Source organism: Palaemon carinicauda, chromosome 2, assembly GCF_036898095.1.
Source record: "Palaemon carinicauda isolate YSFRI2023 chromosome 2, ASM3689809v2, whole genome shotgun sequence".
In the NCBI taxonomy this organism is placed as follows: Eukaryota; Metazoa; Arthropoda; class Malacostraca; order Decapoda; family Palaemonidae; genus Palaemon; species Palaemon carinicauda.
Window position 1 is genome coordinate 87,948,771 of NC_090726.1, and position 26,056 is coordinate 87,974,826.

The 26,056-nt window shown below is 36.6% G+C and overlaps 1 protein-coding gene across 1 annotated transcript in view; it reads left to right on the forward strand.

Moving 5' to 3' along the window:
• Nucleotides 1-26,056, forward strand: part of tou (toutatis) — a 510,442-nt gene that overhangs the window by 319,180 nt on the left and 165,206 nt on the right. The window contains exons 22-24 of the mRNA XM_068348421.1: nucleotides 2,619-2,672; nucleotides 10,434-10,555; nucleotides 10,772-10,968. Of these exons, the coding sequence (XP_068204522.1) occupies nucleotides 2,619-2,672; nucleotides 10,434-10,555; nucleotides 10,772-10,968 (373 nt within the window). The remainder of the gene's footprint in view (nucleotides 1-2,618; nucleotides 2,673-10,433; nucleotides 10,556-10,771; nucleotides 10,969-26,056) is intronic.

The following is a 26,056-nucleotide window of genomic DNA, read 5'->3' on the forward strand; positions in this document are numbered from 1 at the left end:
AAATTAAAACATTGGGGAAGTTGGGTTTCTAGGGTCCTGATAGATCAGCATTTTCAGTTTGATTAATGGTAGCAGATTCATGAATCCTTCTATTATATATTATTCTATCCAGACTTTAGGCTGCAAACTTCATTCCTTTGCCCTTTGGTGGCTTTTGACTCTGCAACAAACATTCAAAGTTATATCATTTTTATTTCCAGTCCTCCCACAGTGGGGAAAAATCACTTGCTATTGGCCTTAAGAAAGAAGGCTCGTCTGCCATTTAAAAGGTCCTTTTTTGGCTTTAGAATACCATTTATTACAACAAACAACTGGCATTGTACTTTCTTGGGTATCAATGTCCGTGTTGTAACACATCCTTGTTAAATGGACTAAATTGACTTTGAGAGAAAGAGGTTCATATTCCCATTAGCAGACATGCTTCCCTAGAATTCATCATGTACTTCTCCTGAGATGCAGCATGTGAGAATCTCAAGCCATTACTGCATCCTAGGGCACAATAGTATTTAGGTATTACTGCTTACTAATACCACAGTAGCAGTAAATGTTGATGACTTAAATGGTTTTAGAGAGAGAGAGAGAGAGAGAGAGAGAGAGAGAGAGAGAGAGAGAGAGAGAGAGAGAGAGAGAGAGAGAGAGAGAGAGAGAGAGAGAGTTACTAAATGTTTTTTTTTTTATTTATTTATATTTTTTTTGTAAAGCTGCTGTGCATGGTACACTTCCTCCTGTTATTTCACCATTCCATTTCTGTAATCAGCCTTCTAGTTGTCATTTCATTGTATATTTGTATTTTGGTAATAATTTAATTTTCCCCTGATCACACTTTGGTACTGTCTATGTATTTTTGCTTCAGAAATATGTTGGCAATCAATGTTTTGCAATTTGGATCTTAGTTGCTTTTCAGCAGATAATCTTGTGTCAAAATTGATTCACAGTGGATATGCTCTACCTTTAGCATTTTTAACTATTTGAGTGTTTTTTATGCTTGCAGTATATGCTCAATAATTAAGTTCTTGTCTTGGGAGCGAGGGCATATCCAAGTATGTTGATCTTTAATTGATTTTGTTGTCTTGTAGTATAATTATATTGGTCAGGCTAAGGCACACACAATCCCCATTAAACCTTCTGCACCTTCAGTTCTTTTGAATGTAATTTACCCAGCTTGCTAAGCGAATATTTTTATAAGAATAATAAGGCATTCCTTTAATATATTGGATAATAGTAATGATGGGGAAATTTATAATTTCAGCATTAATGTTATCAGAATGGTCATAGCATCCTTGTTTATTTCTCAAGATAATTTTCAGTATGATGCTGATGCAGGTAATTACAGGAATATCATTTGATAAGTGTTGTAACGTAAGTGATGAAACCAAACAGAAGACTCATTCCATTCACTACTCAAATATTAGATTGTAGAAAAGGCTTTCTTTTGGATACCTCATTGCTTTTGTTAGGAAAATGAATATTAGCCACAGTTTTCTAAAGCCACTCTCAATACAGATCTTTGCACATCTGAAACCTTTATACTGTACTGTATCTCAGAATGTAGCTGTTGTCGTTAAAGAATGGTCTCTTTTCCATCTAAATATTCTTCTTAGACCTTAGAATATGCTTCCAGATGCCGTTAAAATGCATTTTTCTACCACTGGAGGTCAAGAAATATTGCAGATCACCAAGCCAAAGAAGTGAAATATTTCATGTACAGAATTATGCAGTAGAATGGAGTAATAAGATCAATGTATCCAACTGTCATTTTAGTGTCATTCCCTGCAAAGTTTAATTGTTTGCGTTTTTGTAGAGAAAGGTATCTTTCCTTTTCCAGTAACTGAATAATGCATTTATAGGCATTCATGAACATGTGCTAAAGAGTGGCCATTCTGCAATGTCAGCATTTTTTTCTGAATTGTTAATCAGTTATTGTAATACAGTAATTCTAAGGGGTTTTATCAGAGGCAATCGGTGAGATTTGATCATTAGTTTGTAAAAGTACTTTTCATTGATGTCTTTTTAGGTGTCTTTGTTTTCATTCTACCATTTTGGAGACCTTTATTGTATCATGAAAATAGTTTTTCCTGAAAATATGAATGCTTTATGTTTTAATTTACATGTTTTATTTTATTTTTATTTCCCAGAGATGATAGTTAAATTATTTTGAATAACTTCATGATGTAAGTTAGTGTTACTGTCACCTTAATGTTTGATTTCAGTTAGTACTATTCTGCATAGAATTTGTTTTATTGTTTATTAAAGCATATTTTAGTAATTTTGTTTCATCTTTCTATGAAATGAAAGTTTTCACAATTATCTTTGAAAATTTTAGAGTGACTTGAGACATAAGATTGTGTAATCTGATAGTTATTTAAAAAAAGATTAATTTATTTTTTATTGTCCACCGACACTCTGAGCTCCATGATGTAATGGGTTTGATTAGCATGCTCTGATCCTATAGTATGTGTCAACACCAGCTCTAATGATCTTCCTTCAGACTTTTGAAGATCTGTGATTTAAAGATAATCATAATGAAGAAATTAACAGAACTTAAAGAATGGGTTGAGGCATCATCATTGCTGGTTGTTCCACGTAACTGACACTCTGACATTATTGTTGTTCCGCAGTTGTATCTACAGGAGCTCAACAAACAGCGTGAAATGCTCTACACTCTTGAGCTGGTATGTCCTTCCACCCTCCCTAATGATATGTTTCACTGAGTCATTTGAGGTGTTCTCAATAGCCTAATACAGTATATAATTTGACAAGTAATTTTGCATATTATAAGATCAAGTTGTAGATTAAAAAGTTATGAAATATTCAATAAAAGAAATATGCTAAAGTTATAAACACATTAATTTTACCAAAAATATTTGCCATTTAGGCTATTTTGACACTTGTGTGACTTGGTAAATGCACCTGCACAACCCACCACAATTCTTTATTTGTATATACCATATATATAGCCTTCCTTTTTTCTAAACTTACATGCTCACTATTTTTGGAGCCTTGCCTTGATAACAAATGCTAATAGCTTACTGTTGCTTCTTTTAGATGCTCAGTCACTTCTGTTTTCTTATTTCTGTTATTGATCTGCTCTATTAACCAGATTCTTAAATGGTTCTGAAATTGCCTGTAACAATGAGTTTCCAATCTCATTTTAATGCCAGTAAAGTATTCCTTGTAGATTTACATTGGTATATGTAATACCATATATCAAAGGTAGACTGTTTCATATTAAATTTGAAAACGAATCTTTAGCTCATTGCCAAGAGGAATAGACACACTGTATAGTGTATTTCAGTATTTATAAAGATAATCATCAGAGTGTTTATGGAAGCCTTTTATTTATTGGAAGTTTTAGAATTACTGCTTTTAATATATGTGAAGGATTTAAATGATTTTTATCATTAATGATAGGCGATTTACTTATTGTATATAAGTTTCTTTATGAAATGATAACCTAGCAGTCTGAATTTTTTAGTACGTACATTAAATGTTGATAAGTTGATTAAAATGTCAGTTATAGCTCTTTAATGAATTTTTTGAAGGTTTTATTTTAGTTGGTTGGAAAAAAATAGACAGCTTTTAATCTTAAATAAAGAAAGTTTGTAGCTAACTTCGTTAATTTTGTAAATGTCAGTAATAGGTCTTTAATTTTTTTTTTGAAAGTTTTATTTTAGTTGGCTGGTATAATAAATAGCTATTTATTCTTATGAAATATAAAGTTTGCAGCTATCTTTAGTTATGAATGTTGAAATTTTGTCCTTTCTCTTATATGGGATAGAAATTTATTTTTATTCAAATATACATGTCTATATCAATTATTATGACATGCATCATCATCTCCTATGCTAATTGACACAAATTGATAAGAATACAACAAAATCTTTGTCTATTAGTTAATTATTGTGAGTTTCAAGCCTTTGTTGAAGTAAATTGCTAGTAACCTGAAACAAAGATGTCTAAATAATCATGTAGACGCTAACTACTAGGAGGCTTCTGAAAACCACATTTACAGATATGCCCATTTATTTTGCTGTATATCCATAATTGATGCTGGATTTACAGAAAATATGAAGTATGTCTTGATCATACAAATTAACAATATTCTAGCCCTTGAAGAATCTGGTTATTTGTTAGAATTACCCATTTATTACACATTGCATGATGTAGATATATTGGCTTAATCATTTAATGCATGTATATTTTAGATTATTGTGTACATATTATTTTGACTTCTTTACAGGGTAATGTAAATTTAGCGCATACTTTTTCAAGTGATTTTGACTTTACAGTCCATAAAATATGAGAAATGCACTAATGAATTTTGTTGATAGGCTACTCCATTTAAAGTAATTTAATTTATTGCAAAGCTCTGCTAAATTACATTATTGAGTTGAAATAAGGAATAAGTGTGGGAAAGTGATCAAGGTTATTATTTATGATAATTTTGATAAATACAGTTATTTGGATAAAAGATACCTTTGAGTATTTTACAGAGTAAAATGGAATTATCAGAAGAAACCCTATTTTTATATTTGTAATCATGTCACAGGTTAAGTGGTGGTATATTTACTCAGCACAAATTGAAGTATCTTTACAGGAATGGTTCACAAGTGCTGTTAATACAAAATTATTTAAAAACTTCAGAAAACAGTGCTCAATCTAGAAGGTAAAATGATCATGTTTAGACTAATTTTTATTCTTTTTTGTATTGAAATCAGTTGTCAGGTGGAGTCATTTGTAATAATACATATGTAAGTGCAAGTACAGTATATAGTATATAAATTTTAGATAATCATTTCTTTTACATAAGTTAACTACTGTATAATCAAGATTATTCGGAAGGGATCTTAAAACAGAAAGTAAGGAAGTATGGAAAGTCAGAAGACATCCAGGGTATAGTCTTCTTGGCAGCCTTCGATTTTTGGCAAGCTTGCATAACACAACATCATAATGTAGCTGAAAGGAAAGACATTTAAATTACTGTTTTTATATAAAATGGGCCTAGATGAACCTTAAAGCAGTCTTATTCTGAGTAAAGCCATATGAAGGGTTTAGCACAATGTGAAGTTGAATCATTGTTTTCATTTACATCACTCAGCGCTATGCAATTGAGTATGACAACTGTGCATTGCTTGCTAATCTTGTATGGATTTTCTTTTGCACATTGAAGAAATGTAGTCTCCAGTCCGATTTATTTGCACTCATTTGATTCATATGTGTTTAATGCAGAGAATACAGGTCAGTATTGATTGTTGAATATATTTTGTATTGATGTCCAAAACTCAACCAAGAATAATTAATGGGTTTTGGAGGTAAATCAACCGGAACTTTTCTCATCTCAGAATATTTAGCCCTATTTATTTACTCAAATATTGAACTTTTACAGAATGAAATTCAATGAATGAACTCCATTAATAAAACTAATCCTTTTCCTCCAGCCTGTTAGGGTTAATTCAACTTTGTAATAAAGTCAAAGTTTAACATTATAGTAAAAGTGAAAATAATTTATTAAAAATAACACTAATGCTTATACAGTATATCCTCAAATGAAAATATTGGATTACGATAGGGTAAAACAGTACAGGGTGTATTAATTCCTGTGTTGGAGAAATGGGATGTGTCCTGTGAAGTACACTTATAACACCAAGATATAAAACATTTCAATACCTGTGCAAAAAAATTATTGTTTATGCCAAATAGTCTAGGTACTAACAATTTTTTTTTCTTTCTCGAAGAACAGTTCTTGAAACATGTTTGTTTGTTTCAAAAGGAAAGTGATGGTTGTATAATATTAAATCACCAACTGCTTCATATTGTAACATGCAGATAAATTCCATTATATTTTGCACAAGTTACTAATTTTATTACAGACGTGCACATGCCTTTCCATCAAGGAAAAAGAAGCAGGACTGAATAAATACAGTATCTCAGAAAAATATGACATGATTGTCAGATTAAGATGAGTTTCAAGAACAAAAACTCTGCAAGATATAAAAAGTATTATAAGAAAAATTTCATTTAGGAACATTTTTAAGGATATACTATTTATATATATATATATATGTATATATATATATATATATATATATATATATATGTATATATATATATATATATTATATATATATATATTATATATATATATATATATATATATATATAATTTATCAAAGTGTAACTGAATACATAAACACACGCATATATATCTATATACATCATTAGATGTAATTGAATACATATCCTATTATACTTTATTTAAGGGCTGAAGTAGTTTTAACTACAATATTAGCACAGTCAATCTTTTTTTAAAGTTATTTGAAGGTGATGATATTTTATAACTTAGAGGAAGCAACTAGATTCTGAACAATTGCTCTATATCCTTGAATAGTAAACAATAAAAGTGTGAAAATTTACATGAAACAATAAGCAGTATTTTAAGAAGTTATAACAAATAGTTTGTATATCCTTTTGGAGGATAGTTTTTGAAGTTGAAATGTTATTAGAAAGTACTGCTGTTATTCTACATAGTCTTTATAATCCTGTTGGTAAAAGCCTTGTACAATTTTCATGTTTCATTCTATATTGCTTGGTTAAAAGTGCTAATAAAAATGTAAAGGTTTTATCGAACATTGTTACTCTCCAGGTTTATTTTTGCATTAATAATATAAAAATATCCAGTTGTTTCAAAAGATACTTTCATAAAATAAATGAGATTTAGGCACTTGTTCAGAATTTCTTGTATTTAGATAAAGTTTTGCAGTATCATTAAAACATTCTTTTGATACAAGTTGTGTTGCTAAATATTCATTCATCCTTAGCTAAATACTCATTCATTTTCTTTGGTCTCTTCAAATTCTCTAGTTTTACATTCAAATTCAGAACAAATTTTATTGGCCCTCTTTATGAGATTAAAGATGAAACTGTAGTATGATCAGTTTCTTAGAATGGCAAAAAAAATAAATAAATATACATTTATATATCCTTTGTGATCTGATAGGTCATGGATTTTGTTCATTTATTAATTAATTGAATTCTGGATTGATTTTCCCCAAATTATGTACAATTATGCAGGATGTATTTCTTTTGCTCTAATAAGTAGATTGTTTTGGATTTAGAATCAGAGCTCATTTATAATGTGTACTGTACTTGACACAACTATCTGGTCCAGAGGTTGTTGGTTTGTTTTATAAATGGGGGAAGAAAATATACTTTTGTTTATAATGATTATTGATAGCTACGTTACAACCCTATTTGGAAAAACAGGATGCTATACACCCAAGGGCTCCAACAGGAAATATAGCCCAGTGAAGAAAGGAAATGAATGAATTACATGGGAATTAGTGAATAATTCATATAAAATATTTTTTGTCTTTAAAATTCATAAAATCACTTTTTATGTTATGTCTTGGACCCTTATATGATGAAACATCAAATCTCTGCATCATGTTGAGAGTTAAGAACCTAATATTACTTTTAGCATGATAGAATATAAAGTGATTGCTTAATTGTTGCTCTCTACATTGCATTTGAAACATTAAACTAATCAAAATGATATCATGCAAATTTGTACATTTGTTATTCCTATCGTGATTCTTTATGCTGGTTAAGGAGAAAGCAGGAGCAGGACGGTTAGCTTTTATAAAGAAAAAAGGCAAAATTGGTTTTAAGTTTGCAAACATAAGTAAGCCTTGATTATTTATACATCACTTCCTCATTTCTTGCTCAGTTTACTTGTATTGCTGTTATTTTTTATTGAAAGTAGTAGATGAATGCCCTTTTTATCATATAATCTGAAAGAAGGGAATTTTTAAGGTTCAGGTGAGGGATTGAACAGAGTCTATACCTCGTGGTTTGTTAAAGATGCTTGTTAATATGATTTTATAATGAAATGTAACAAGCAAGTTTCAAATTATATAGGAAATAATCAAGAGGCATGATTACACTATGTTGACATTAATACATTGTAGTAAAATTGCAGTAAAGGATTTTTATAGGTTTAGGATATTTATTGTTGCTGTAAAATGTTTTATAGGTACTGATCATCTAGAAAATTATGCTTGTTGAGGAAATTGGCATATTAAGAACTATCATGTTTGATTGATAAATGAAGCAGATTTTCAATTCTTTATGTAGTTTCTGAGCTGAGAATTTTAAACTTGTATATAGGGCTACTGAAAGCAACTTTTGTGATTCATTAGTAGTGTGCAGTTGTGATGATTTTCTGATTTGATGAAAAGAAATTTCTGTTTGATATGATTTATCCATTGTATTAGATTTCTGCAGACAATTGTGTTCATGCTTGCATGTTTTTGCTTTAATATAAATCTCTCTCTCTCTCTCTCTCTCTCTCTCTCTCTCTCTCTCTCTCTCTCTCTCTCTCTCTCTCTCTCTCTCTCTCTCTCTCTCTCTCTCTCTTTGTATTTTTGTTTTTTTTAAGTCAGGTAAGTTTGCCTCATGGTAATTATGCAAATTAATATTCTTGTAGTTTTTGAAATATATTTAAGTCTCTCTCTTTCTCAATTGTTAAGCAATGAAGACATGGATTGGTTTTGTAATCTGTTAGACACATTTTGCTTGGAAATGCATTACCTAAAAGTATTAACAAAATTTATTTAGTCTTGCCCAAAGCTAGTTCAACACATGAGGTGATTCGTCTGGTACAGGCTTGAGTCGTTTTATGCTTTTGAAGTTAAGAGCTGGCTGTCTTCAGACGCACAGCGGTGGCAGGCAATAACTGGATAGTGTGCAAGCCTTTGAGTTGTATGCAAGATGATATTATTTAACTCATACTTTTGATGCCCTTGATGATAATTCTAGATCATTTTATGCAATGTTGGGTTCTTAATTGCAGTATAGTGTTAAGTAAAATTTTCATATACAGTATTTATGTATAAAACTTAAATTTATTGATTTATTTATGAATCATTATTTCATACTGTACAGTATAGGCTTTCTGATTTTATAGAGAGCAAACTGCATTCGATAATACATGTTAGATATTTGAAACTTTAAATATGATTAGTTACTTGCTTGTGGTTAATATTTCATTAATTGCTTTTCACTTGGATTTTGTTAACATTAAACTTCCATCACCATAAAATCTTGCATTGCAGTACTTACCACAAAAGTTATAAGACTAATATTGCCCCTTATCAGGCTAAGGAAAAATGTATGTAAATGCAAAAATGTTGGCAGTTGTATGCTCTTGGCACTGGCTTACATATAACAACACCCACATTTGTTTTACATTGTATATAAATTAAAGCAATCTTTTGTTTAAAATCATTTGATATGAATACTAAATATTTCACTGACTTTACAAGTCCTTCTTAGAATAATTAGATAGGAGACACTTATGCTCTGAGTTTCCTCCTAAATATAGCATGTATTTTTTATATTCTGGTCAGGCCAGCACCTGCCAAATTGCTGCCAGTGTGGGTACAGCTTAACAGCGACTTTGAAAGTAGCCTGTCTTTTTTATGCAATGTGTATCATCCACTTCAAGATGATTTGATGCAATTTATATAATTCATTGCAGAGATTTGATGCTATTTATATAATTCACTTCAAGATGATTTGCATTCAAAAGTTTTATTTTACAGTTAATTTACTTTTTTGTGAAACATACAAGAGTTATATTAAGTATATATTTGCTAGAGAGAATAGTTAACTTTCTTAAAAAACACCTATAAAAGAAAGCAAATAAGTTTTAACCCCAATTCCCAAAAGAGTTTTGTACAACTTATTCCTTGCTGAAAATACAAGATCTGGCATTTTTTTTAATCCACTGAAAAGTAAATTTCAAATGAATCTTTCTTATTAATACAAAATTTTAGCTTTCTTGCATGTATGTATGCAATATCTGTAATTTGCTGGAAACCACTTAAAAGTATGTTTAGAGTGAACATTTTTCATTAGTAGAAAAGCTATACCTTCCTTGGATATTCAAAGTGGTGTGTAATTTCCTTGTGGTGTGGTTACTGTATGATTTCTGGACATTGGTGTTTATAATATCTATATCTAATTTTCAACTATCATGGTGCATAAATATTTTTCATGTCATATTCATCGTTTGCAGATTGTAGCATGATTTTTTGGAGTTCTATGCTTTCAGATCTATTTAAACATAAGGAAATAGCTTAAATTTAATTTTATATTTTTAGCACTACTATTGACTTTTATTGCAAGGTTAATTAATTTTTGCTTGCCTTTTTTATAGATTTTTAAGAGTATATTGACAACAACAAGGCTCACTTTTCTGAATAAGATTTGTAGGTATAAGCTACTTTTGATAACTGCTGTGATGATATGCATTTAGCTTTGTCAGTTTTTTCTCATTTTCTTTGCTGTCATTTTGAGCCTATCATAGCTTTTGCTTTGATATCACACACTGCTCTTGTCCAGCCATTATTTATTGTCCTTTAACAAACTAGGAGCGGGAGAGGCGGAGATATCATGGGGTTTTGGTCCGAGCCATTGAAGCAAGAAAACGTCATGAGGACAGGGAAAGAAGAAGAGAAGAAATGAAGGAAGAGAAACGTGCAACACGAGAAAGGTAAATATTTTTCACGGATTAGAAGACTAAAGTATGCAATACAACCGAGTAATATACAATACAACAAAGTAATTTCAAAACAAAATACCGTGTGCTTGCAGTGACTTTATTCACAGTGAGCGGAAAAAGAAATTCATAGGCCATGTTTATGGTGGGCTTGTGAAATCTAAGCATGTTATTTATTCAGGTTATTAATCTGTGATAATCTTAATTTAGGAAACGAGAAGAGAGATTACAAGCCCGAGAACTTAATCTCTTACTGAAGGAAGTGAAGGAAGATATGGAGTTGACTGATCATGTACCGTTACCGGAAGTTGCTCGTCTGGAAGGCCTGCGACTTCCACCTGAGGCATTTGGGAATATCCTAATGGTGTTTGAATTCTTACATAACTTTGGAGAAACCTTAGGATTTGGTATGTCATATGACTTTTTTTAAGTATGTTTGATAATGTATGCTTAGTTAATTTTATTGAAACACTGTAAAGTAAATTTGTTTAATACTTATAACAAGTATTTTGTAGTATTTTTAAGACCTCTCCAATGGCCATATTGCTTCATCTCTTGAAGTTCGGTTTATCAACATTTACCTGTAAAATTTTTGAAATTTTCCATCTCTCCTTTTAATGGACACTTGCCTCTAATAAAGTAATGAGACACTGGTGTTACATTGGTTGGACAACTATCCGTTCTCCCGGCTCCAGATTGCGATATGTTTTAGTGTGTTTTAAGATGTCTTTCTCTGGATTTGTTAGCTCTTACTGCACAAGGACAGTACTGTGATTTGAATAACCTTTGTGAGGTGTGCAAACGCCTCACTGTTCTTTTCATGGAAAAGTTCTTTGTTCCCATACTAACAAACCTTCCATTATTTATTTGGATTATCTTTCAGCGAAGCTGGAAGGTAGTCATTACTCGTAAAGGGCAAGTTGGCAACCCTGCCTAACTGCTTGAGTAGGTAGGCCCGGGGGGGGGGTGCTGGGTGGTACCCAGCTACCTCTTATATGTACTCTCACAGCTGTGAGCTACATCACATCACGTTTTCTTTTGGCTTGGTAGAGAGTGGACGTCTCCTCTCTCTCTCCTCCCAAGGCTGTCATTGGGCATCTTTAATTTCTTTTTCTTCTCAGGTGTGCGTGCTTTCTTCGGATCGCCTTCATTAGATCCTGTCCTGGGCGCGAGGGTGCTGCAGGCGGAACCTCCATGTCATCGCTGGATACCGACTCGTAGTTTCTGTGTCTTTCGTGTAGAGGGCATACATGCGAGCAGGGTTAGCCCTGTGCAGAGTGTAGGGAGTGGCCTGCCTCCCAATGGGAGAAATTTGGTCAGCGCAGAAAGAAGGCTAAATGGAATCTTTCTCCCTCAGGGGTGAGGAAAGCGCGTTCTTCTTGCACCTCGAAATCTCTTTCTAAAGCTCCTTCTCATTTGCGCTCTTCTGAGGGACGATTGAGCAGGAGTGCAGACTGACTAACTCCTTGGCAACCCCGGGGTAACGGGGGTGTAGTTGCTTCCCCTAGAGGAGCAACTTCACCTCCAGCCGTCGGGTAGCCATTTTCCCTTGCAGATGTGTTGCAGTTATGGCCAACATAGGGGCTTCTGCACTCCCTTTGAAGGAAGAACTTGTTCGTCTCTTTCAGCGCAGTGCCAGAAAAGACCCTTCTCCAGAGCCTTCAACATCTCAGGCTTTGGAGCTTTGCGAAGTCCATCTGTCGCCCTTTACTGGACTTTCCACGCGTGGACGAGGTGATTGCTCGCGTTCGCCCATTCAACGGTCTCCTGCTGACGACAACTCTTCTCACCATCCTGGGACCTTGTTGTCTTGTAACCTCCAGCCTTCTGTTTCTTCCCACAGGAACTCTTTGGCTGTAGGTGATTATCTTCTAGTGATCGGTACTCCTCCCACTAGCAGCGCGCAAGGACGAGCCTCTCCATCTTCTCGTCCTTTTGGGACATTCTTTTTCCTGATTGTCTTTTGCTACAATCGGAAGATCATCTCGATCGTAGGTCATCACAATCCGAACGCTCTTCTTCTGGAAGGCGTTCTTGCTCTAGATCTTCACGCTCACGAGACCATCGATCTGAGCGCTTTCCTCAGAGGCATTCCATTTCACGAGGAGAAGTCTCGTGGTCGCGCTCTGCATGATCACGAGAATTCCAGTCTAGACCTTAGTCCAAACGCTTACGTTGTTGATCTCGACGATCTAGAGCAGTAGGACGAAGTTCCAGTTCACGAGGGCAACGCTCACGCTCGGGAGAGTGCCGTTCACGAGAACGACATTCACGTTCGCGAGGCTAACGCTCACGTTCGTGAGCTAGATATTCATGGCGTTCACACCGTTCTCCAATAAGAGCTAGATGCTCCCGTTCATGAACAGTACATTCACGTCAAGGTCTAGATGTTTCTCGTCTAGAGGTAGAGGTAGGTGTTGACACAGTCCATCAGCGCGTAGCCCCTCAGCCCGATTTGCTGACGATTTTTAGAAAAACAATTATTCGAAAGACAATTGTTTGAAAAGCTTTTTTTTTTTTGTTAAAGAAAAGCAACTATTCAAAAACAATTGTTCGAATGTGTATGTGTTTGGATTTGCCACTGATCGAATTACAAGATATTCGAATAAGCAATTTTTCGAAATTAATATTGTTCGAATCTGTGAGTTACAGCCACTTGTTGAGTAAGAGTAAGAATATATGATATTCCTGGTTTATAAGCAAATGAGTAGTTATGTGAGAAACAACTCAATTGCATTGTTTTGTCTTTTAAATACATTTGTATAAAAAAAAAATAACCGTAAACAAATCCTGGTTTTGAAAATAAACATTAATAATCGAATGAGTAGTTACATGTGAAGCAACTCAATTTGATGGTTTTTCTTGAATACATTTATAAAATAAAATGAAAATAAAATCGAAGCTGAGTTCGTTAAGAGTGAAAAAGAAAAGCTCATATTAGTAGAGAACGGACATTTATTAGTTAAAGACAAGCAAATACAAGATAAAACATGGAAGTGCCATAAGTTTTCAAATTACTGTAAATGTCGTGCTATAACGCTAAAAGATGTTTCTATATCTAAAGAACATATTGTAATCATTCAGGCAATCCAGCTGAAATAGAAGTGTGAAAATGTAAGGAAAAGTTGAAGGATGCAAATGGTACACGTGACTCCCATCATTATATGATTTCAAATGCATCGTCGGATATTAGTGAATCTGGAGCTCAAGGATTGCCAATTGTAAACAGTATTAAGCTCTCAATTAGAAAAGTTCGCTCGCAAGGAAATTGTGGACTCTTTACACCCAATTATAGGAAGGATATAGTGTTTTCAGTCGGATATATGAAGACTTTCAAGAATGAAGATTTTCTTCTTTTTGACTCCTGTCTGGAGGAAGTGAGAATATTAATATTTTCCACATCCGTAAATCTTGATGTTTTAACTTTGTGTCGGAATTTGTTCAGCTAAGGTACTGTCAAAACTGTCCCGAAACAACTTTATACTATACATGAAACTTTTGAAAATTTAGTAGAACAGGAGTTATCTTCACCCGAATTACTTCCGGTAGTAAATGAAATGCTCGTCGTTCACCTTTGTTTGGTATAAATATTTGGTCTTGCTTTGAAAGAGTTAAGAATAATCTCCCAAAGACAAATAATTCGATTGCGGGTTGGCATCGAGCATTTTCTCTGCAAGTCGGCGCTGCTCACTCATCATTATAGAAAGTCATTGACGCGCTTGAAAGAGAATAATCTCTCAATGAAATTGAAACAGTAAAATCAAAAAGAGGTGAAGAATGTGAAAGAAGTACCCGGAAATATAAAGAAAGTGCAAGACGTCTCAAGAAACTAGTAGACAACTTTGAAGAATATCAAGACGAGATAAGGTATCTTTGTACAGTAGCCCATAATCTAAGGATGTAATAAAGTGTCTGATTTCCTTTTTTATATTAATAATGATTTTTAATTGTTTTAAAAGAATGTTTTATTTGACATAAATGTGCAAAGATATGTAAATAAAACTAATAAACTTAAAATATTCTTTAATTGATATTAATCATATTCTTCTTTATGGTTAAGTAAAGTATGCTATGGATTCGAAGAACATAAATTTAGAAAAATTTCCTATTTGAATATCTTGTAATTCGATCAATTGTAAATTCGAACAAATCCACATTTGAACAACTGTTTTTGAATAATTGGTTTTCGAAAAAAGTTTTTTGAATAATTGTTTTTCGAAAAATCGTCTGCACACGCCTCAACCCGTCCTTCTCCTAAACGACCTCGTACTGAACCTGATCATGAGACTGATCAGACAAGCGTCCAGCTAAACCTTGAGTGCCTTCTACCGCCTGGGGTGTTTTGGCAAATCGTTCGCCTATGCAATGCTCGGAAGGCCGTCCTGATGTGATGCGGTCTCCAATGCTTAGGGTTCCTCTACTCAGAGGCCCTTTCTACCGACTTTGTCAGGCGGAGGTGCTTTTTTGCCGCAGCAGGTATGTGTTATACTTTCCTCATCCAGTATGGCTCCTAGTGCTCCCATTGTGAGCACTTCTGCTCGTGAATCGCACCCGTTGTCGCACGAAACTCACGATTTTGCTTGCAAATCAGCGATTTCCGTAAGCAGTTCACGTGCAGAGGTTTCAGAACCACGAGCAAGTGTGGTACCAACACCTTCGGCTTCTACCACCTCCTATGGCAGGCCTCTACTCTTTCCAGAGTGTTTTAGGAGGCTCCTAATAGGATCGCTAATGTCCCTATTAGTCCGGATCGTCCTTCTCATCCATTGAAGGAACATGTTCATGTTCCTCTGCAGCAGAGACTCTCCCCTACATCGACGCATGCTCCCTCTAGAGCTCCCCCTAAGGGACATTCTCTTCCTGGACCTCCAAGGGAAGCCCATGGCTTGCTTAAACTCTGAGCTTCCTGTATGAGTAAGCACCTTCCTCTCTACCCTGCAAAAGTGTCTGGGTGTGGCTCCTCCACCGCCACAGCCTCCTACTGCTCCAGTCACAGCTACCCCAAGGATTCCTTTGGAGTCCTCTTCAAGTTCGTCTCTTTGGAGTCTCGACCTAGCAGGAGACCAGCGTCGGACAAGGCACGGAGATCACATTCATCTCGATATCGTGCCAAGGGTCATCTTTCATCTGACTCTTACATGGCCAACCTGCCTTTTACTGCGGTTAAGGCAAGGGAAACCATGACTAAGAGGCAGAAGAGAAGGATGAGAGGTGTAACACCACCTCACGCCGACTTCATCCACCCTAGGACGAGTAGGGACATTGTTTCGCCGAGGGAGATAGCTGTCCATCCCTTCAACCCTCAAGAAATTAAGGTAGTGCTTCAGGACCAGCGTCTGATAACTTAACTCCTCCTGAGGAAGAGCCTTCAGCTCCCACTGTCAAAGCTTAGGCTGCCGGTGTCTTGAAGTCCTCGCAAGTTTCACCTCCTAACATCGTGGAGGAACTTCCTGTGCGAAGGGTGTCTGAGGGCACTAAGATGAAACCTAAGAACGCTGCTGCAAGGGAAGCTCGTTTGGCTGAGGCACACAGAAGGTCCCCTGTGGCAGGTCCGTCTGTCGACACCATTGACGACCCTGACCTACCCCAAGCACTGGATGTGAGCCTGGAGGTGGAAGATGCCTTGGATACAGATTAGGAAAATCTTCCAAAGGCAGCTAGTCTGAACTTTCTCTCTGAGCAAGAGAGATGAGAGTCAGATTACACCTTTTGGCAGGTCCTCTCTTACATGAGGGCCATCAATAGGCTGTCAACTTTTGGCACCACCACCCAGGAGGGTAAGGATAGGGTTCCTGATGAAATGTTCGAGACCCAGAGGCCTCATAGAACTAGTGTAGCTTTGCCCTGGTCTAAAGGCTTGATGGCCGGCAAAATGAAAGCTATCGCTCAGATAGCGGAACTTCTAGTTTCTTGAGGGCAGGTTCTTCCACTTGGTCCCTGCCACTTCCTTTTTGTCCTTCAAAGGAAGTACTTTGAGATAATGGGGAACCACATTCCACCATGTTCCTCGACCCTTCAGTAGAGTCTCTAACAACGGGTCTTCTGGCTCAAACCCTCTCCTCTCTGAGGGCCTCCCTCTTGGCAGTCGAACTCCTTAACATAGAGAGAGGCGTGAAGTACGCGGCTTCATGGCTTGACCTATGGCTAGGATCGTTGGGCTTCATGGTACGCTTCCATGACCTTTCTAATGAGTTGGCCAGGAAGACTTTGGAGTCTTTCCTTTTGTCGGGTACCCAAACTCTTGAGTTCTTATCCCACCACGTCGTCAACTTGTGGGTGAACGCTATACTCAAGAGAAGGGATAACGTCATAGGGAAATTCCACAATCAATTGCCGAAGGTGGAAGTCTCCTGGTTGAGGAATTCCACCCTTGAGGGGTCTTCTCTCTTCGTTCCAGAGGAGATAGAAAGGGCTGCTAAATGATGGAGGAAATCATCAAACGATTCTCTCCTCCATAGGGCCATGACATTGAGGCCCTATGGTAGACCTACCCAGTCTTTTCATAGTCAGCAAGCACCTTCTTCTCATCCTTCAACCTCAAGGTCTGCTTAGACACCTTTGTAGGTCCTGAGATCTACTAAGGTGTCTAAGCGGCCCTTTCAGTCCAAAGGCCAGAAAGGGAACAAGTCTTTCAGAGGAAAGAAGGGAGGAAAGAGTATTGGCCGAGGTGGTCACTCCCACTAGGAATAGCATTCCTCTTCACCTACCACCTGGGGTAGGATGCTTGCAGCCCCTGTGGCAGAGGTGGCAGTTCCACGGGGCAGATCCCTGGACGGTTGAAGTGATCTCTCTATGGTATTGTGTCCCATTCATTCAATCTTTCCCTCCTCTGACTTGGGATCCAGTGCATCTAAGCTTCTCTGTGAAGGGATCTACAAAGGAGCTGTGGCCCTCAGGGCCAAAGTCCAGACCATGCTGCAGAAGGGCGCTCTCCAAGAGGATGCGGAGGGGTCCTCAGGCTTTTACAGTTGATTTGTTCTAGTGAAAAGGGCTACTGGGCTCTGGAGACCAGTCATCGATCCCTTCTCTCTGAATAAGTTTGTGCAACAGACTCGGCTTAGAATGGAGACGACAGACACGGTCATTCAGGCGGTTTGACCTAGAAACTTCATGTGCAAATTGGATCTAAAGGACGCATACTTCCAGATCCCAATGCCTCCGTCTTCAAGGAAGTATCTAAGGTTCATACATGAGATCAAGTGATATCAGTTCAAGGTTCTATGAGTTGGTCTTGCGGCAGCTCCTCAGGTCTTTACCAGTGTTCGCCCAAATGTCACCTTGGGCTCACTTGAACAGCATTCGTCTCCTCAGATACCTGGACGAATGGCTAATCCTGGCAGACTCGGAGACGACCCTCCTTCGTTACCGAGACATGCCTCTTAAGTTCCCAGGATCTGGGGTCCTGATAAATCTCGAAAAGTCATCACTGCTACCTTCTGAAGACTTGTATACCTCAGTATGATAATAGACACTGTCCAACAGAAAGTCTTCCCATGAGACGAAAGAGTACAGAGACAGAGAAGTGGCTTCACCCTTCCTCGGAAAAGAAATTCTTCCAGCCTCTCATTGGTGTAGTCTGTTAGGTCACCTAACTTCTCTTCTCTGTCTGGTTCCAAACGGCTGCCTCAGGATAAGATCCCTGCAATGGCAACTAACGTCCGTGTGAAACCAACACTCAGATCAACCGGACACTTGAGTTCCCATTAATCAGGATCAGTTGATGCCCTTGAATTGGTGGATGACGCAGAGGTCAGGACCTTCTCGTCCCTCCTCCAGATTTGATGCTCTTCCCAGCTGCATCAAAAGAAGGGTGAGGGGCTCACTTGCTGCATCACACGATCTCCAGCCTTTGGTCAGAGTCAGAAAGGTACCAGCATACCTAGCTCTTCATCAGTTCCAACAGTTGCTGGTAGATTTCTCTGTGGTGTGGATACGCGACAACACCACAGTAGTGGCTTACATAAACAAACAAGGCGTACCCTTTTTGCAGCCTCTATGCTGTCTTGCAGTAAACATCCTCAGATGGTCAAAAGAACATTCGGTGTCTATCAGCTCACATCATTTCAGGCAAGAGGAAAGTGCACACCGACAGTATGAGCAGAGAGACTCGGATAGTAGGCTCCTAATGGTCTTTGAATCATCAGATAGCCAACAAAGTCCTGACTTTGTGGGGTTCCCCGAATGGACAGCATCGATGTGTACGCCTTTCTCCTGTTTTTTCTGATGAGAAGACTGCTCAACAATACCAGAGCATCCAAAGATCTAATGATAACCCTTGTAGCTTTGCTATGGCATCATGCAGAGTGGTTTCCAGACCTCCTGCAACTTTTAGTAGATCTACCGAGAGAGCTTCTTCCACGACCAGATCTGCTCAAACAACCACACGCGAACATCTTTCACAGAACAGTGCGGTTGCTTGACTTCACGCCTGTAGACTATCCAGCGTCTCCTCTCTCAGTAGGGCTTTTGACGACAAGTTGCGGAAAGAATGACCTGTTACTTGCGTAAGTCCTCGAACTCAGTCTACCAGGTAAAATGGAGTGTCTTGTGAGGTTGGTGTTGTGGAAGGAATATCTCTTCTCTCGATGCCACTATACCAGTAATAGCGGAGTTCCTTGTATACCGTCCGGAGGAAAAGCTTCTTTCCGTCTCGGTGGTGAAAGGTTATCGCTCAGCCTTGAGCCTCGCCTTTAAGCTGAAAGGAGTTGTCATTTCCTCCTCATTAGAGCTTTCTTTACTCATACTGAGTTGAAATCACTTGCCCTCTGTCAAAGATTAGGCCTCCTCTGTGGAACGTGGTTTGCGTCTTGAGTTCCTCAAAAGGACCTCCCTACAAACCTTTACGCCGTGCTATTGACCGAAACCTCACTTTGAAGATTGCGTTCCTGCTCGCTTTAGCCTTGACAAAGAGAGTCAGTGAACTTCATGGCCTCTTGTATGACATCGCCCATTCAAGGGGATGGGGTATGTGGCACTCAGCTTCGTCCCTGAGTCTATTACTATAACTCAAAATCCTGGGGCACTGGATCCTAGATTCGGGCCCTTTCAGATTGCGAGTCTTCGTTCTGTAACCAATGACCCAGATCAGTTGTTACTATGCCCAGTGAGGAGTTTGAAATACTATATTAAACGCACTGCAGCAACACGGCCCCGACTAATACCTCTGTTTGTTAGCCCAGGTAGAGTAAAGAGGAGGATCATTAAGAACGCTGTCTCCTGGATTCGTCAGGTGATCACAAGAGCCTTGGCTCCTGATTCTCCTCCAACTCAACGACCTAGAGCTCATTATTTCAGGGGCATTGGTACGTCCTTGGAATTTAAATGCAGCTTTTCTGTGTTGCAAGTACTACAAGCGGGTGTGTGAAAGAGACAAGCTACCTTCACAGCCCATTACCTAAAAGACGTAATCCACAGGAGGCTCGATACTTTTACTATTGATCCTGTAGTGGCTGCTCAACAACTGATTTAAGAATACTTCAGGCTCCTTGATGGACAAGTAGCAGTTGGTTGAGGGCATCGGTTACCCAGGTTAGGACTGGGATGAATGAGAGTATGTCTGTCTTTTCCTTTCTTCATCTTCCCCTCCCATGGGGTACTGCACCACAGGTCCCTCTGCAAGGTGGTTTCAAGCTCTGCAGGTAATTATCACTGTCCACGTCCCCATTGTTTTCTGTGAGGTACGTAATAGGAAATGTCTTGCTTTTTCCTATATGAACTCAAAATGTGTTTATACAAGACAACAAACTCTCATTACATTGAATTGCTCAGGCCGTTATTATACTCTGTATATTTTTGCGAGGTGTTAAGTTTTCCCTAGACCACAGTCATACACTGTACTAGTTAAAACTTGGTCAATGTCCATGCCAGACTTAGGACTACCACCCACCTAAGAGTGAGTCATCCAAATAAATAATGGAAGTTTTGTTAGTATGGGAACAAATTACAAATTCGGAGATAGTTTGTATTTTTCCTTAACTGATACAAACTTGGAGTTATTTATATAAATTGGCCTGCCATCAACTGTCCCCCACAAGTCCTGCTTGCAATCAAAAGTGATGTAGCTCACAACTGTGAGAGTATGTATAGAGGTGGCGGTACCTAGCCAAGCCCCGGCCTGCCCACTCAAGCTGTTAGGCAGGGTTGCCACCTCGCGCTTTAAGTCTAATGGCTACCTTCCAGCTTTGCCAAGAGATAAAACAAATAACTCCAGTTTGTATTAGTTAGGGAAAAGTACAAATTATCTCCAAATTTGTCATTTTCAAGTTCAGAGTGCAAATGAGCTTTGTTTTCAGTCAAGGAGAGAAATTCAGAGATGATTAGGCTAGTTGGTTAGTGCAGGGAAGATAACAATGATGATATACCAGCACTGTTCTTTAATACAGCATTTAACCACCTAAGTTTTTATAATGATGAACTTGAAAGCTCTTTATGTAATAGCTTCCTTTGTTAATCTCAGAAGGCTTGTAAGTCTTCTTTCAAAGGCAGTAATTCTGATTTACTTGTTCGACTACTAACCGTAACCTAACATCTCAAGTCATGTTTGGTGGTATTACTCTATAATTCTGTATGGGTTCTGAATTTTTACAGAGCCTTAAACAGTGAAGATCCCTTCTCTATGCCTCAGATTCTTAATTTACTTTAGAATCTTCTGCTGCTAAACCCTTGCATTCTCACAATCCTAGTTACTCTTTTAGTGAACTATATTGCGAGGAAGAAGGCTGAGTTGGTAGTCTGGATCCTATCCCGCCACTGGATAAAAGTTAGCGTTCTTAAGCAATCTCGTGTTTCTCAATTCCTTGCATTATTATTGAATTTTTATGTAATAGATTGCAAAATCATTGTTGATGGCCATCATTGTGGGTATAGAAATGCAATACAGTATCTGGTATTTCTAAGTTAGTGTTCTTGGCCCATTACTTTCATACTATATCTGTTTTTTTCAACCAAATTCAGTGAACAAAGGAGCATCAACATTTAGTGGTTCCAGTCTTTTTTTTTTTTTTTTTGTACAAATTTTAAAGTTCTACCTTTGTAAATTAGCAGCTCACATCTGTAGTCAACTGCTTCATACATCTCAAGCTCAGCAAAGTAGCGATACGTCTCTTTTCTGTACTGCACATAATCATCTCCAATATTCTGGGAATTAGGCCAGGCTCTTTACCAGTTGTACATGCTTGTTAGACAAGATGGGTGATACACATGGTCCTGGGAATCATATATACATCCAGTACTAAGCTTAGCCAGAAGTTTCTCATGTAGTGGGTTGATGGCACATCATTGCAGCTTTACGTGTAATGTCAATAACCTGGCAAGCTGTGAATCTTTGATTGGTGCATGTCTGTCATAAGTAAAGCAGAATCCTTCTATCTCAGTCTCAGATTCTTCTGCATCATCTTCACCTGCATTCTGACTACTATACAATGTGTGAATTTTGCTGATGAGGCATCATCTTTTGTCTTACACAATGGCTTCCTTTTCCTGGTTTTGAACTTCAGTATACGTGATTCATGCTGTGTAGGATTGTTATTTTCAAAGGTTTTCAGAATTCCATTGCCCTCATCAAGCCTTTTGGGATTAAATGAAGACTTCATATTACGTAATGCTTGTCTTGGACATCTCTTGTCCGTCAGGAGTGTTGGTCCCTCATTCTTCCGTGAAGCAAGGGTAACATAATCAACTCCAGATGCATCCACTAGTCTTTCACGTATGTCCTCGGTATAAAGCAATAAAGCTTCCAGTTAGTCATACTATCTTCCTTCAGGAATGACGTCAATTTCCAAGATTGTTCCGCCATTGCTTTTGTTCTATAGGCCGAAGGTTTATCCTTTTACTATCTATACAACATATAAAGTATGCACTTTGAGATATGGGAGACAACTAGGCTCAGATATATCATATTCCTCTCCTTAGCCCAATCATTCATTTAATTCTATTTAATTCCCATGTAATCTGTATACCTTCTAGAAGACTAAAGCCCCATCTTTAGATTGGCTATACTCTGCGGTGACGCATCCTGTCAATTTAGGTGTGGCTGTTCAACATTGAACTGAGGCTAGCTAAACAACATTCGGAAAACTAATGACAAATGTCTACCATTAGCTAGCTCTGAACACCATACAAAGTCTCACAGCTTTAGTATCAAATAGTGTGCCATGGTAGAGCACTGACACTACACTTACACTGTTACATTTAGCTAATTATCAATTTTTTGAATGGAGATGAACATGAATTAAGTGGGGTCTAAATGATTTCTAACTTAAAAAAGATAAGCTGATCATGCTGGTTACCCTAAATCTGTATATTACCTGATGTTTTACCTTGTTTGTGAAATTGAGTATAGTATCAATTTTTGGGTTTTTGGCAGACATGCTTTATATACAGTAGTTACAGCCGTCTTGGATATTTCTAGGCAGAAAATTATGTATGCTGAGTATGTAAAGGCTTGCTTTCAATATTTTAACAAAAAGTGAGATTGACTTAGGAATATTAAGGTAATTAACCAATTAAATGTCAACATACAGATATCCACAAGAAGCTATTTTGAAAACCTGCCGCCCATCTTGAAAAAGGGCAAAATTTTTGTGGCTGGAGGTTGATGATGAGACAGAAGGTCAAGAAGAATCATTATGCCAAGTTTCATGCTCGTGTTACCATTTACAAGTTTCCCTTATTATTTTGAAGTTATCCGCACCACTAGAATTGGATCTAAATCCAGTAAAAACCATGAAGTTTAAGGTTCATGGTATTGGAAGTACCACTCCTTCCCTCAATTTCTGCAGAAATTTTTCTTTTGAAAGAGTTCTAGTGGCAGCTGACTGGTGTACTAGATAGGTGTTTGTTAAAATTTGTCTTGAAGAATCCAGTTTTACTTATCAAGATTGCTGGGCTTAGGTCCCATAGTGGCTACTGTTGATGTATTCTATAACCTTTTTGATTTTGGTTGATTTGTAATTATCGTATGTTACAAATATTCCAGTTTTATTTACGTGGTTCTGTGGTTATATAGATAGCTAATTAGAAATAAGATATCATTTAGAAACAATCCTAAGTCCTGAATTTCAAATATTTTAGAAAAAATTCTGGAGTTCTTTATTTCAAACTATTTTGAAATATATTTTTTTTACCATCAATCTAGACCAGTTGACTATAGAATTTCAATATTTTATCATATTTTTATTCTATAAATGATCTATCTCTTTCCTTCACTGGTGTCCCAGCTTCAGCAGAGTGTGGGAATTAGCAATATGAACATCATGAGAGATTCTTAGAAATAAATGGAAATTTAATAATAGAATTTGCAATTTTTATAATACAGTACTGTGAAGTTTATATACATGCTTACCCTCTCCCCACTGACTTGTGATGTCAACAGGATAGGGAATAGTTTCAACCTTTAGACTGAGATATTGTATTGGCATTAACTGCTGCCATGTCTCATTACTTTACCAGAGGCATGTGTTAATAGGAAGGAAATAATGTGGGAAATTTTCAAATTTTTTTTAAAAAAAGGTGTTGGTAAATGTCGAAGTAGGAATATGACCACCAAGTGAGTATAAAAATAACAATTTTTATTATTGAAAGTCTGTTTCTTATAATCATGATCACTTTCAGCCTTGTAGCATACCAGGTAGAGTGTAGAACATGTCCATGTGTTTTTACTGACGTATGTAAATTTAGATCAGGTTTGATAGATCCAAGGTAGCATAACCTCCAGTCAGGTAGTACCTAGCAAACTAGACTAGTTAAGGTTAGATTGCAACCTCCAAGTAATTATTCTTGCTATATTTTTTGTGTTTTGTACTTATTGGCTAGATTTTTATCAATGACATAGGAATTATATATTGTTCCAATTGGATGTTGTGTGATGTATTCATATTGGCATTTTATGATAGATATAATACACTCATTTAGAGTTTTCCCCTTAAAAACCTAGGTATCGCATTGGATCCCCTCATTTTAGTTAGATCTAAGTGGATGGGGAATCACAAAAACGAAAGATTTGCATCAACAATAATGGTCAGATATTCTTAAAACACGATAATCCTATTAGAAAAATATAGGGTTCATGTATTTGGATGTGAATTAAAGTACCATACTACAGTACTATATTACCCGTTTAGCATAATTGATAATAGTATTTACGGTTTACAATACAGTTTTAGTTTTGTTACCTGAAAAATGTTAAACCTTAATTGTTTTTTACTGAATATTTTTATAAAGAAAATTAATGCACATTTACAGGAGACAAACTTTTGATATACTGTAGTATGTAGTTAAGTAATTTTAAGTACTGTATTTTTTTTTTTCTAATTTTTGTACATTTTACTAAATACAGTATAGCATTTTATTCAGTTGTATATTGATACTAATGGCATTACATTTATTTGAATTGTTATTTCAAATTAGGAACTTTTCCTTTCCACTGTTTATAAGACTGATATTAAGTTTTGTTACACAAACATGGGAAATCATGCAACATTAGTAGCCTATACAGTAGACCTTATGGATTGAAAAAAAATAATATTTGGTTAATAAAATATTTTAATAGTTCAGAATTAATATATCCCAGGGTTGTAGTGGCTGATGTGGTAATGTCCCTTACTGGTGAATGCCAGACTAGGGTGCGAGTCATGCTCAAACTCGGTAGTTTCTTTGGTCGTTGTAACCTCATCATCCTTGTGATCTAAGGATGGTTGGTTTTGGGGAAGCCTACAGGTCTATCTGCTGAGTCACCAGCAACTCCTTGGTCCTAGCTTGGGTGGAGAGGGAGCTTGGGCACTGATCATATGTATATATGGTCAGTCTCTAGGGCATTTTTCTGCTTGATAATGCAATGTCACTGTGCCTTGCCTCTGCCATTCATGAGCAGTCTTTAAACCTTTATTGTATTGTACACATACTTTCAACTTTTGTTTCAGTTTCAAAACTTGATTATTATGAATTTTTAATAATTACTGTAGTGGAGTAATATTTACTTTGGAAAAGTCAAATTCTTACTGATCATGGGTTCTGGGCACTTGAAAAGAGTTTCCTCCAAGGAAGAAAAAAAAATAGTTTTACACAGATGAGTGCCTAGAATTCATTGTGAATTTCCAGTTATAGGATATACAATACTGTACAGTATTTTTAGAAATTTGAACGCAAGAAAATTTAGACACCATCTTTCTTGAGTAATTGAAACAAAACAAATTTTCTGAATTAATCAAAAATAATTTTTATTTTTGCATTCATATTTATTTATCAATACAGTATTTGAAAATAATCTTGTTGAAAAATAAAGCAAATCCTCCAAACTATAAATTTAAAATTCAACTGGGCATTATAAGACTATGGCATCAGCAATCTTCTTACTTAGATATCATGGTATTGGCATCAGCAATCTTCTTACTTAGATATCATGTGAATTGATAGATTTGTCAAAAGACACTACAGTTTATTGTTAGTCTATGATGCATATTGTTAATTGTTTGATATAATTAGCAGCTTGTTTGTGAT